Consider the following 12,798-nt stretch of genomic DNA (forward strand, 5'->3'; position numbering starts at 1 on the left):
ATAATAAGATAAGAACAAAGGCAGTCCGACGCTGGCCTTCATTAGGAGTTGGCAGCATCAGAATCTTGTCTGTTCAAAAATAATGAGATACTGTACTTCAATATCAGGGCTACTACATCATCTAAATTGAGGATTTTATACTACTCGACAGCAAGCGAGATGATTTGGTCAGAAAGCCGGTAAGCGCCGTACTAGGAAACGGTGATGGACAGATGTCTGGAATATATCGGATTCATCGTCTCCCATCCCCTCCGGATAGAGTCTTTGGGTGAAATAAACTTGCGAAGACATCTCGTTTTCGGCCCCTGATGGGTATTGATGTTGGTTTCGGTATTTTTGCATCAATTTCATTACCAGGCTGACTTGTCGGCGGTACCGGTCTAGGCTGTTTCTTTGGTACGTGTTGACTTTGATCGTCATGGCCTGGCTCACTGAATGTTTCAGGGGATCTGTTAGATGCAGTCGTATCCGTTGCTTGCCACCTACTGAGAGACCCCGTGGAGGCTATGGTATGTGGGTGATCAGGTCCTAAGTGTTGGGTGAGGAATTGGACACAGTCGGTCATTAGAAGAACAGCATCTTTGTGCTTGCCTAAAGATTTCCAGATACAGGCCAGATTGTGCATGCTATGCAGTGTATTAGGATGCTCTGCTCCTAATATCCTCTTCCTTATCTCCATCACTTGCACGTTCAGCTCTTCAGCCTCCTTCCATCGACCTTGACACCAAAACGTTGATGCTAGATTGCCCATGCTAATCAGTGTATCAGGATGCTCTGCTCCCAACACCCTCTTTCTTATCTCCATCACTTGCATACCTAGCTCTTCAGCCTCCTTCCATCGGCCTTGATCCGAAAGCATTAATGCCAGATTGGCTATGCTGTTCAGTGTGTCAGGATGCTCTGTTCCTAATACCCTCTTTCTTATCTCTATCACTTGCATGTTCAGCTCTTCAGCGTCTGTCCATCGGCCTTGAGACAGAAACGTTGATGCTAGATTGGCTATGCTGCTCAGTGTATTAGGATGCTCTGCTCCTAATATCCTCTTTCTTATCTCCATCACTTGCATGTTCAGCTCTTCAGCCTCCGTCCATCGGCCTTGTTCCTGGTAGATTGATGCTAGATTGCCCATGCTAATCAGTGTATTAGGATGCTCTGCTCCTAATATCCTCTTTCTTATCTCCATCACTTGCATGTTCAGCTCTTCAGCCTCCGTCCATCGGCCTTGATCCCAAAATGTTGATGCTAGATTGTTCATACTGCTAAGCGTGTCAGGATGCTCTGCTCCTAATATCCTCTTTCTTATCTCCATCACTTGCATTTCTAGCTCTTCAGCCTCCATACATCGGCCTTGATTCCAAAACGTTGTTGCTAGTTCGGCTATGCTGCTCAGTGTATCAGGATGCTCTGCTCCTAATATCCTCTTTCTTATCTCCATCACTTGCACGTTCAGCTCTTCGGCCTCCTTCCATCGGCCTTGATTCTGGTAGGTTGACGCCAGCCAACTTATATCGATTAAAGTAGGCTGATGCATACTACCACCATTCTTCCTTTGTTGCAGATCTATGATATCGTGGAATAAGACCTCTGCTTCATCGTATCTCCCATCACTATAAAGACATTGCGCAATTCTCCGAAGTAAGCTAACATATTGCTCCTTCACCTCATAAAACTCACTTCTTTTGATAAGGAATAGGATATGAGGTAAGTATTCCCGCCATAGATATCGATTGCCATGGTAATCATTAGGGAAAATTTCATGAAATCGATCCGCCGCTTTACGTGTCCAGGGAGGTAGTAGATTGTTTTGTCTCATCCAGTTTCGAGTGGCAAGATGGACAAGTCGGTGGAGGCTGAGGGAGCCGTCTTCTTGTGCACTGGTACTGGTGAATGAATAGGCATTAAGAAGTCCAAGCGCGTCGGTCCTTTTCTTCCAAGATAAGGCAGGAGGCAGAAGCGACTGCGGAATATTTTGTGGATTGATGCACGCCATAAATGATAGATAATCCGCCGCTAATGAGTCTAGTCGTTGGATCTGATGGAATGAGATCAACCAGGTAGTGGCGACTGGATTTTGAATTTCTGTATAGCGGCCTTCATCGTTAAAGTCCTCACTTAGAAGCTCCACGCCGTCCTGCTCTTCCTGTAGAAGCGCCAGATACTCAGAGATTCCGATGCCATTAGCATTGATATATGCTGCTGCCTGCGTAATGGCTAGTGGAAGAAAGGTCAGCTGCTGAAGAAAAGTAGCTATGGCTGCATCATGAACGAGGTCTTTGTGAATGAGGGAATTAGTTAGAACTTCCTTCGCTGCCTGTTCATCCATCTCCGGGATGATGATAATATTGGATGGTGCGAGAGTCTGTGCGAGTTTTCGATTGCGCGTGGTAAAGACAATGTGACCGTGCTCACTTTGCGGAAGGAAGCCCTTGAGACTGGAGACCCACAGATCGGTATCATCTGCGTTATCACAGATCAGAAGCCAATTGCCCGCATTTTCGTGACTCAAGTGTATCTTGACTCGCATTTTGACATCGGCCGGGCTAACATCGTGCAGCTCGAGGCGTTTGGCAATGTCCATGTACGCCTGCTCAATACTCTCATGGCTCACAGCTGGGATCCAAAGGACGGAACACCCAGGGTCTCGGTCTCGCATTCGGTACACCAGTTCTAGCACGATTTGGGTCTTCCCAACCCCACCTAAACCCGTAAGAGCGATTCTCAGTCCATTGTGCATTGATATTAGATGCTCTAGTTTCGTGATTTCATTCTGTCGACCCGCAAACCGAGGATTTCTTGGAAATGGAACCATCCAAAGCTGATCCCTCGATTTTTGACGATCGTAATTGACGGGAACGACAGACAAAAGGTCTTTGGCGTATGCTGCAGCCGACAAGGACGCATATCCTTGCCACTGTTTATGTTTGTGAGAATCGCAGTAGTCGCATATCCCTCGAATTACAAGGCATGGGAGCTGATCCATCAGTCCTGCAGCCTCCATCTCAAAGCAGAGAATTCCCAGGTCTTGAGCAATTTGATCTCGCGTCTGCGCATCCTTCATGACTTGATTTCCGGACGCAATTAAACCATAATGAATATAAGGTTCATCCGTGGCTCGAGGGGCACGAATGATCAGTTGGTTCTGGTCACATGCCGCCGAACACTCAGTGTCCCTGTCCTCATGGGGATATTTTGCACGAAAAAGCCAGTCATAATCAGGCCGCGAAAATTTTCCTCTCATTCCTTCGTTCTTTCCTAGCACATGGAGCACAACTTCTTTAATTGCGCTTTTCCCCATCATATGGTTACTCTCAACTTGGGCTATGGCGGTCAACAGCATTGAGGGAGGTTTATTCAACGATCCAATTCGCTCAAACTGCCCACTGCGAATAGTTTTGCCATAGTCGTACTGTACCACCCCACTAAAGGTGGCAGTCGGCCTACTAACCACCACATCGCCCAGTCGAATATCTGCTTTACTAGGAACTCCCCCCCCTATACCCACCATTAAGCCAAATCGCAGGGATGGAAATGTTTGTAACATCTGAGTCAACACTGTAGCCGCGGAGGTGACACCATAAATCCCTGACGGTAAACAAGCGATCACAATATTATGACCGCACAGTCTCCCGAGTGTGTATGTGTTGCGGTCTATGAACGGCTGAGGAAGGGGATCGTGGTTTTCATCGAGCATAACCTTCGCAGCAGCCATCTCCAGCGGCAGGGCCGAGATCCATGCGACCGTGTAGTCATCGTGAGAGAGTGCCGCAGACGCCATCAGTATAGGGTCTCGGTGTCATGATAAGTACACCAAGCTTTTTCAATTTTTGGAGTATTCCTCGACTTCACAGTCAAAGTGACAAGCATATCGCTACAGTAGTTGGCGACGGGAGGTGAAGCATCCAAGTGCAAGGCTGTGCAAGGCCGTGTGCAAGCTGCGTGCAAGGCTGTCACTAACCAAAGCAACCAATCATTTTCACGACTATTTTCCCCTCAGCACCACACAATGACGATTCTCCCCATAGCGAGGAAGATATTAAAAAAAAGTCAGAGCAAAATTCGTAAGTCGCAGGTATATCTTCTAAGGCTCGGTCTCCTTATGATAAGCTATCGCGTTGTCACTTGGACTAGTTGCTGGTCGAGTGAGAAGCGGGAACCGAGTGCGGTTTGTACACCAGCGACAGGCTAAACCTCAAGGAGTCAGGTACGCCAACTTCACATAGATCGAGCCGACACTGGAGGTCCCAGGTGCACTACTGAGCAGGATTCCAAGGATGGACTACGTGTCTGATTTGATGGAGTGAGATGAGAAAGATGAGGGGGCGTATGACTGTTGGATTTTCCTCTGTTTGAGGATACTGAGATAGCAATAAAGCCTCTTAAGGCTCTTATATAGAGTGGTCACATGACCGCTTTGACTAGAATAATCCTACTACGGAACATCCACATTTGTAACAAAGAGAAGATAATAGATAATCAATATAATATAATTTAGCATAATAGATATTTCTACATAATAAGCCAATATTGGTGAAGAAACTCGCATATCTAAAATTATTAGAGTAATCATGGTCAAGAGTATGCTTGTACTCGATTAGTCGGCGATGTCGCCATAGCGGAGCAGCGCCTATTGGCCAATGGCGGGCGCGCAGGCAGTGTCACTCAGCCAAAGGCGTTTAGCTGCAGGTCATTTAGGGCTGAGCGAGAGATCGAACATTGCTTATTCCTGCCGATAGCTTCGCGATGTCTCGTTTGGGAATACAAGTACGTCTCTGCGACTTTACATCTAGTTCGATGAGTGTCTGGACTCTGCGCATTTCGGCACCCCGGCAGGTGGGTCTAGCCAGGTAATGGCCAGGGCAGGACGACGTAGGTTGGGCATCGGGTTTGTTTCCGTGTCGTTTCTCTTCCGTCATATCTCGCAGCGGGAGATATAGACACGATGCCATTCGATTAATCGCTCGTCCATTAACTGCATTACCAATCACTGCTCCTAGCAACCCGACCTTCACTTCGCTGAAAGTTGAAACATGGCGGAGGCTACCGCTCCCTCCATTCCCCAGACGCTGGATGACGACACAGAAGAGCCCTCCCCGCTGCAAGATCAGCCCCAATCCGAGCAACCACACCCCCAACGTTTCCTCTCCCGCACAGAAAGCAACGACAACAGTCGTCCACGCGAAGCCACCGAACTCGACGAGATCGCCACTGCTTCAGCGTGCTCCTCCGCGTCGCTGTCGTCTGGCGAGTACCGCATTGTTCCCCGGCGGACAGCAACCAGCACATCTTCGAACACTGTGAATGCGAGCCACAAGCACACCGGACGACTTCAGCCCCTACGGCGATTCTGGTCGCGCCATGTCGCGCTGGTGGTTTCGCAGAAGGGGAATCGAGACTATTTCGGTATCACTTTCTAACATTCCCCCTATCTACTTTGCATAGGTGCTGATTTGTTTGTAGCATTAGAACGAACGTTTCTAGCCTATGTGCGCACTTCGGCGGCCTTCTCAATGCAGGGTGTACTCGTCGCACAGCTTTTCCGTTTGCAGGTGGAGCAAAAGACACGGTTTGATTTCTACACCGTTGGCATTCCGTTGAGTATTGCGTATCAATGTTGCGCCATCGTTGTTGCGCTGATGGGTGCGTATCGGTTCTGGAGGCAGCAGAATGCGATAGCAAGGGGGAAGGTGATTGCTGGTGGGTGGGAGATTAATTCAATGGGGGTATTGGCTGTTTTGGTAAGTTTGCTGTCTGCTGGATTGGGGATAAGCGCTAATGCAAATGTGTAGGCGGCACTGGCGCTGTTCGCGCTTGCGGTTGCGATCATTGTGGAGTTGAGTATAAGTTGATCAACACTCATATTGACGATTCTTGACGTCCTACGAGCGCTACGATTGATGAATTAATGAGTATCAAAATAATGACTTGATAGATTAAAATTAGTGACTTTCGAGTATAAAGTTAATTGCGTATATTTTTTATATTGTGGATACATTATAGTAAATTAGTAAATATACAACATCATATTCGTAAGTAGTCGTAAACTATAATTTCTTTTTCATGGATATAGTGGTGAGTCGATGCAAGCTCTCCACCCTAATTTAGGTCGATTTTATACCGTTGTGATATATATGTCTATAAACCGTATTTATATCGAGCTTCTAAATATCATTTATAAAAGTCGCTGAATAGCGGCATAGATGTCGATGCCCTCGAGACGCGCATCCTCAGACCCGTCATCAGAGCCATATAGATCGACGTCTCTTAGTCGATACTTGCTTTTGACAAGGCTAGAAAGTGTCGCCTCCCAAGTCTTGCATATCTCAGCAAGACCCTGATTATCAGGACGTGAGAATGGCCGGTATTCTTTCCCAGAGATTGCATATTCGTCGATGGTCATCACAGGTTTGCATTCTTTAGCAAAGGCAGTAATTGAAGATGGAAGAGAAAGTTCCAGGGAGAGTTCATGACTGTCAAACCCATTGGGAATCCTTTCCAGTGGTAAACGGTTCGTGAAGGCGCGTTTCTTTTTTGTAGTCTCGCCTGAAGTGGTCCTTTCAAGCTCGCGCATCAAATATGCACGCGGATCACTGTCGCTCATTTGTGGTTCATTGGTTTGCAAAGAGGGTTCGTCGACGGGAAGGAGATCTGCCTGGCCCTGGGTAGACGTTGAAAGGGCCGCTCGTGCAGCCAGGTAACGATTTTGATGTGGGGACTTTGATACAGATTGACTGCTCGCAGGAGTCGTCAGAGATAGCTGTCCGCTTTGCAATTGCCGTCGACGAGCTAGATTTGCCTCGCGTTTTCTGCGTTCAAAATCAAGAGCATACTCAGTTTCCTGGCTGTCTGAGATTTGGCTTTGAGTATGATCAATAACAGGAGAAGGTTGATGAAGTCTGGACGACCAGTCCTCCATGACCGGAAATTCTTGTTGTTTGTCACGTCTCTCAATATCCGCAAGGCCATCGTCTGGAGTTGATATTTGGCTAGAGAATAGCTCTGGTGCTCTAGAGCTTCGTCCGCCGCTTGGAACAGGGGGTTTAAATGCCTTGTTGATTAACTTTGTCCGAGTTTCGAAAACATCATCAGCATCAAGATCGTCGAGCATAACACTTTCTGCCCCGTCTTGATCATGTGATTGGTCTCTTGTGGATGTGGATAGAACCGGCTGGTTTTGTTTGGTGAACCACGTATCTAGAGATCCATTTCCATAACGCTCTCGATCACGTTCCCGAGAGGCCTTTGAATAAATATGCAGCCTGGGAGGACCTTCTACAGATGCCGAGCCAAACCTAGAACCGGACCCACGTCTTTGCTGTGGCGAAGAAGCGTGGGAGGCTGGACTAGAAACATCCGAAGGACTAGATTGAGATGCCTTGATGTTGATTGTGTTTGCGCCTCTACTTGAATCTCGTCGAATTGGGGTTAGTAGTTGGCTTGGTCTTTTAGGACTTGACGATTGATGGAAAAAGTGCGTTCTGGCAATTGACCACGGGTTCGTTGTGTTGCGGTCTGCTATTCCAGCGTCTCTCTCCGTTTCAGACGCGCCTCCTGCTTCATGTGATGGAGAATAGACATCCTGCTGTGGCGTAACCGCGGTCCATGAATTAGCTCCAGGAGCAGAGTGTTGTGGATTCGTCGTTGGTGGAGACAGAGGAGCTTGTATCGCAGGCCGTCGCATCAAGACGGTGAAATCGTTTGCAGGGAGGACAGCCTCATCTGTGTTTTCTAAACCCTTCTCTACTTCGCCGTACACTTGTTTAAAAAGACTTTCAGACAATGCAACAATTTCCTGCTGCTCTGCAAACAAGACATCATCCTTGCCAGGCTCAACATTCGCATCATAACTACCTTTTGGACACGTCATTTGCAGACAGAGAAAGGGATCTGACAATGTTGAGTGACCGCTAGTTCTTGCAGCAGATCGCACATATGACTTGAATAACCGAACAATCTCCTTCAGAGTGCCTCTTGAAGACGACAAGGGACGGCCATCCACACAAAGATACTGGCCGGAGTTTCCGACTTTGGGAAAGTCTAATAGAATTAGATACTTCCCTCAAATGTAATGGATACATACCAGCGTCCGATTTAGGAAGAACGGCCACCAGCCTCACAGCATCCGCTTCATAATTTTGATCAGGCCATGACTTGGTGAGACACTGACTAGCGACCTCAACACCAATAGCTTTCCGGATGGCATCAGCAAGATTTGAGCTCGCCGACGGCGCATAGGTCCAATTATCCTTTTCATTCTTGCTTTTCAAAACTTTGAATGAAATCCTTGTACTGGGTCGAGCGATTGCATATGCTTGAAGCAGCTTCTTTATTTTGGTTATTGTCTTGGCAGCATTCTTCACTGCAGTCTGACGTCTGACAGGAATACTTTTCAAAAAGCCTACCAAGCACACTGTAGTCCCAATAGGGTGAGAGGTTTTATCGGAACTACATTGTCAGATGTTTACTTGTCAGTTCTGCTGGGGCGAGACCCGTACCTAATCAAGTCCCCCTTCCTATTATATTTTAATGCAGACCCTACAACTTCATCTTTTGTCCTTGTCGTCACAGTAAGTGTATCGGCCATCTCGGCTGCACTGGCCAGTGCCTCTCCGCGGAACCCCAACGACTGACCACCCACATTTCTAAAGTCATCTAGAGTCTGGATCTTGCTGGTGTACGCTCGCTTGCACACGCATGCAAAGTCTTCCGGTGCAATACCATGACCATTATCTTTGACTTGTATAGTGTCAATAGTGTTTTGAGAGATCTCCACCGATATAGATGATGCCGATGCATCCAAGCCGTTATCTAGGAGCTCTTTCACCACGGCGCAGGGGTCAGAGAGGACGGATGTCGAGCCAATTGCCTGGGCCGTTGCCGGTGGGAGAGCGGCAATTGGCATCGTGCTCCTTTGCTCCGTGATTGTTAAAAACGAAACGAATGCGATGGCATAAGCGAATCAGAAACATGCGGAAGGCCCGACGCGAGGACCGCTTCGCGACCGATGACGCGGAGTCATGTGACTTTAGCTATTTAAAATCAGATCATCGAATTTGAGTTCAGAGATTGGAAATAGGAACAGCTAGTCTAGTCGGATATGAATATAAATATAATTGGCAGCAGATATGATTCCTCTGAGGCACATTCATTTGGGTCGGTGGTAGTATTTCTGCCTGAATATCCAGGCTCCGATAATTGCACCTCAGGCCGACACGGAAAGGCGACAGCAATCATAATTTCTCCTAAACACAGTCGTCGATAATGTTCAGCCTCCATCATGGCAGGCGAATCGCTCAACATCGAACTCCTGGCGATTCCAGCTGTCTCTGCACTTATAATATTTCTGTCCTATACATCCCAGCTCCTTTTTTTATTTCTCGAGCCCGGAGCTCTCTCCACCAGTGAGACATGGAAATTCAACATCCTTGTAGGCTGTATCTGGATCTGCTATTATCGCGCCTGCACTGTAGACCCAGGTCGTGTTCCAAAAGACTGGGAGCCATCAAAAGAAAATAAATCGGCCCAAGACGACACTCTCAGAGAGGACGACAATCATGATGCCTCGGTCAGGCAGCGGTGGTGTCGGAAATGCTCCGCCCTAAAGCCGCCGAGAGCGCATCACTGCAAGAAATGTCAACGGTGAACAACCAAGTTTTGAATTATTCATGCAAAAGAGGTGTTTCTAATCAACCTGGTAGGTGTATTCCAAAAATGGATCACCATTGTCCCTGGACATGCAACTGCGTATCGAATTTCACACTTCCACATTTTGTACGCTTCTTGTTTTATGCTGTGGTTTCTATGACATACCTCGAATCTTTTATTTTCAAAAGAATTGGCGTTATTTGGGGCCAGAGGACACTACCCAGCGTAAGCTTTGCTTGTACCCTTACTTTTGGAAAGAGTGTCTGATTATGCATAGTACCTCGGTCCTAGCATCCCAGCGCTAGCTCACTTGTTCATTCTTGTAGTTGTCAACAGTTTGACACTATTCTCTTTGGTTATTCTATTGATTCGCACTATTTGGTCTTTGGGCTCGAATATAACCACCATTGAGTCATGGGAAATCGAACGCCACAAAACACTCCTACGCCGAGCACGTTACTTTGGCGGCTACCTCGACGGACCGGATGGCGTGAAAGTCAGAATCCAGAAACAAGAATTCCCGTACGACATCGGGATACTGAGTAATATTAGGGACGGCATGGGTGGGACTTGGAATGTAATATGACCTATCACTCTTTCTTTGCCTTGTGCAGAGTCCTCTAACTGACAACCCATTAGATACTCAGCTGGTTTTGGCCTTTTGCGGCCACGCCTGGTAGAGAATCGGGCTTGGATTTTGAAGTCAACGGATTTGAGGGTATCTTTTCTAAAATTACAGCCTAGAAAAAAAATGAACTTCATGCTGATTTACTTCAGACCGCAATCTCTCTTGGCCGCCTCCAGACCCAGACCGCATACCGCGCAGGCCACGTGCACTACATCCCGGAATGGATCCGTTCACAATGCCACACTTTGAATCGACATCTGATGAAATCGAGGCTTTCAGAAAACGTCAAGAAGAAGACCTAACGCGACGAGGGCTCGCCGGTCCTGACGTTCGACGACGCAAGAAATTCCATGAAAGACATGAACTTCGTCGTAAAAACGGTCAAACCATCATAGAAGATGATGATGACGACGAAGAAGAGGGGGAGGAAGTAGAAAAAGTGTCCAACTCTGGCTCGTATGATCATATTGATATCGATGAAGGCGAGGAAGCTTGGAGAGATTCAGAGGGTCAACGACTAGGCGACTACGGAGTTGACGAGGATATCGAGTTTTATGATGAGGACGATGTGCCATTATCGGTGGTTCGGGAGAGGATAAAAGCTAGAGACTGAACGTGCATTACAAGAAACATAGAAGCGGGCATGTCGATGACACATGCCCAAGGTAGCTAGAAATTCAAGCAAAAGTCATCGCAAGCACAGATTTATCGCATTATGTTTAAACATCCACCATTCCTTCAATACATACCATACGGACAGTTTATCACCAGAATAACATGAATGCCTTCATGCAAATATGTTTAGCCACTAGCCGATTACATAAAGGGATGACGGCTGCTAACGTGATTTTGGGGAAATTAACCTCATCGCTCCTTATCTCGCACTTCCCCGCACCACTTCAAATGTTTCTTTCAGGCTCTCTCTCCCCCTCGACACTCAACTCCCTTTCTCCAATTCATTGGCTTTAAGATTATCTCACTTGCATAAATTACAGGCATCAGCTTAAGACATGGGCGACTCTGGTATAAAGTCTACAACAGAGAACCTGCTTATACTGCGGGGAAATGTCTGGCCAGACGCGTGGCTCGATGGGCTACGCGGAGCATTTCCAGGTCTCAAAATAACAGCTCTCGAGGTGGATGGCTCGAAACCATTGGAAGAAACAGTTCCAAAAGGTAAATCAGAACCCAAACTTACGTACTTACATATTTTCTAACAATTATACAGATGTACTTGCAAATGCAAGCATCATTGCCCTCCTAACAAGGCATCTTCCTCTTCCTGACAGCATTCCCAAGTAAGTCAATATTAGCAGAACATCTACTAATCCTTGTGTGTACTGAAATAACTAACAACATGTAGTGTGAAATTGATCCACACTTTCTCAGCCGGAGCAGACCACGTCTCCAATGAGCCTTACATCACCCAGACTGATCTTCCTTTCACTACCAGCTCTGGCATTCACGGTCCTCCCATCAGCGAATGGGTCTTGCTCAATTGGCTCGTATCCTCAAAGCATTACAACAAACTCTACGAAGCGCAGAAGAGCCATGAATGGATCAGTAAGGACTTTTTCGGGTTCGGAGTGAGCGATCACGTTGGAAAGAGAGTCGGTATTCTAGGTTATGGGAGCATTGGACGACAAAGTATGTCCCCTCTATAATACTGAGACTAAAAACTGTTCTGACATACCGTAGTTGGCCGAATTGCGGTCGCTCTGGGCATGCAGGTCATTGCATACACCGCCTCGGCTCATGATACCCCGGAATCGAGGAAAGATAATGGGTATATAGTTCCTGGCACTGGAGACCCCGACGGCTCTCTACCGATTGAATGGCACCACGGAACTACCAAAGAGGAACTTCGCCACTTCTTGTCTACTACAAAGCTCGACTACATCGTCATTTCGCTACCCCTGACCCCGGCGACAACCAACCTCTTCGACCGCGAAGAATTCGACGCCTGGTCATCATCTTTGTCATCGCAGGCAACAGGAGCAAGTCCCACAAAGGGGTTCTTAACAAATATCTCCCGAGGCAAAATAGTCAACACGGATGCTCTTATTCACGCCGTACAGGCTAAGAAAATCCGAGGCGCGGCGCTGGATGTTACAGACCCAGAACCCCTCCCCAAGGAGCATCCACTATGGGATATTGAAGGGATCCAAATAAGCCCGCATATAAGTGGAATTGGTTCCGAGTACTATGTCAGGGCGCTGGATTTGTTGGGAATAAATATTGAGCGGTTGGAAAATGGCGAGCCGTTGATCAACCTCTATCGGCGGAAACGGGGATATTGAGTGATTATATGCAGGATTTAACAACGATAGATATGTATATATGATTTACTAGATAGCACTAGGGTGAATATATGTATAGACGGACTGCGTCATTCTTGCCGCCGTCTGACGTATTTGTGCACCTACAGCATGTATACATCCTACACCTGACGCGATATCACAGAAATACAAATTTGAAGGGGAGATACCAAACTACGAAAGTAATATAAACTGCAATTTGAAACCAAG

General features: G+C 47.1%; 5 protein-coding genes across 5 annotated transcripts; 3 read left to right on the top strand and 2 right to left on the bottom strand.

The window, feature by feature from the left end:
• Positions 1-232: 232 nt before the first annotated feature.
• On the bottom strand, positions 233-3,775 carry BGW36DRAFT_303799 (putative kinesin; the record flags this gene model as incomplete). The annotated part of the gene is made up of 1 exon (XM_046211918.1): positions 233-3,775. One exon carries the CDS (start codon positions 3,773-3,775, stop codon positions 233-235), a length of 3,543 nt encoding a protein of 1,180 aa, XP_046068114.1.
• A 956-nt stretch (positions 3,776-4,731) lies between these two features.
• Positions 4,732-5,980, top strand: BGW36DRAFT_387035 (uncharacterized protein). The gene is made up of 3 exons (XM_046217064.1): positions 4,732-5,400; positions 5,458-5,735; positions 5,787-5,980. The coding sequence occupies exons 1-3, from the start codon at positions 5,028-5,030 to the stop codon at positions 5,844-5,846; spliced, it is 711 nt and encodes a 236-aa protein (XP_046068115.1). The 5' UTR covers positions 4,732-5,027; the 3' UTR covers positions 5,847-5,980.
• An 88-nt stretch (positions 5,981-6,068) lies between these two features.
• BGW36DRAFT_348257 (putative DNA mismatch repair protein) lies at positions 6,069-8,942 on the bottom strand. Its single transcript, XM_046213262.1, has 3 exons — positions 8,493-8,942; positions 8,078-8,442; positions 6,069-8,034 (listed from the first exon to the last, which is right to left on the bottom strand). The coding sequence occupies exons 1-3, from the start codon at positions 8,897-8,899 to the stop codon at positions 6,170-6,172; spliced, it is 2,637 nt and encodes an 878-aa protein (XP_046068116.1). The 5' UTR covers positions 8,900-8,942; the 3' UTR covers positions 6,069-6,169.
• A 163-nt stretch (positions 8,943-9,105) lies between these two features.
• BGW36DRAFT_387039 (putative palmitoyltransferase with autoacylation activity Pfa4) lies at positions 9,106-11,038 on the top strand. The gene is made up of 5 exons (XM_046217065.1): positions 9,106-9,636; positions 9,696-9,867; positions 9,920-10,219; positions 10,282-10,360; positions 10,420-11,038. Exons 1-5 carry the CDS (start codon positions 9,275-9,277, stop codon positions 10,881-10,883), a joined length of 1,377 nt encoding a protein of 458 aa, XP_046068117.1. The 5' UTR covers positions 9,106-9,274; the 3' UTR covers positions 10,884-11,038.
• Positions 11,039-11,166: 128 nt separating this feature from the next.
• Positions 11,167-12,798, top strand: BGW36DRAFT_348264 (putative dehydrogenase). The gene is made up of 4 exons (XM_046213263.1): positions 11,167-11,446; positions 11,499-11,568; positions 11,634-11,917; positions 11,969-12,798. Exons 1-4 carry the CDS (start codon positions 11,281-11,283, stop codon positions 12,568-12,570), a joined length of 1,122 nt encoding a protein of 373 aa, XP_046068118.1. The 5' UTR covers positions 11,167-11,280; the 3' UTR covers positions 12,571-12,798.

The sequence above is a fragment of the Talaromyces proteolyticus genome, assembly GCF_021365285.1.
Source record: "Talaromyces proteolyticus strain PMI_201 chromosome Unknown BGW36scaffold_11, whole genome shotgun sequence".
Taxonomy (NCBI): Eukaryota; Fungi; Ascomycota; class Eurotiomycetes; order Eurotiales; family Trichocomaceae; genus Talaromyces; species Talaromyces proteolyticus.

Bases quoted from the DNA above. Each gene is read 5' to 3' on its own strand.
- BGW36DRAFT_348257 (XM_046213262.1), bottom strand. From the start codon at position 8,899: ATGCCAATTGCCGCTCTCCCACCGGCAACGGCCCAGGCAATTGGCTCG. The intron at 8,443-8,492 runs GTACGGGTCTCG...CTGACAATGTAG, and splicing joins AGGAAGGGGGACTTGATTAG to TTCCGATAAAACCTCTCACC. The intron at 8,035-8,077 runs GTATGTATCCAT...TAATTCTATTAG, and splicing joins TCTTCCTAAATCGGACGCTG to ACTTTCCCAAAGTCGGAAAC.
- BGW36DRAFT_348264 (XM_046213263.1), top strand. From the start codon at position 11,281: ATGGGCGACTCTGGTATAAAGTCTACAACAGAGAACCTGCTTATACTG. The intron at 11,447-11,498 runs GTAAATCAGAAC...ACAATTATACAG, and splicing joins GGAAGAAACAGTTCCAAAAG to ATGTACTTGCAAATGCAAGC. The intron at 11,918-11,968 runs GTATGTCCCCTC...GACATACCGTAG, and splicing joins TGGGAGCATTGGACGACAAA to TTGGCCGAATTGCGGTCGCT.
- BGW36DRAFT_387039 (XM_046217065.1), top strand. From the start codon at position 9,275: ATGGCAGGCGAATCGCTCAACATCGAACTCCTGGCGATTCCAGCTGTC. The intron at 9,637-9,695 runs GTGAACAACCAA...TCAACCTGGTAG, and splicing joins CACTGCAAGAAATGTCAACG to GTGTATTCCAAAAATGGATC. The intron at 10,361-10,419 runs GTATCTTTTCTA...GATTTACTTCAG, and splicing joins TGAAGTCAACGGATTTGAGG to ACCGCAATCTCTCTTGGCCG.
- BGW36DRAFT_387035 (XM_046217064.1), top strand. From the start codon at position 5,028: ATGGCGGAGGCTACCGCTCCCTCCATTCCCCAGACGCTGGATGACGAC. The intron at 5,401-5,457 runs GTATCACTTTCT...ATTTGTTTGTAG, and splicing joins GGGGAATCGAGACTATTTCG to CATTAGAACGAACGTTTCTA. The intron at 5,736-5,786 runs GTAAGTTTGCTG...GCAAATGTGTAG, and splicing joins TGGGGGTATTGGCTGTTTTG to GCGGCACTGGCGCTGTTCGC.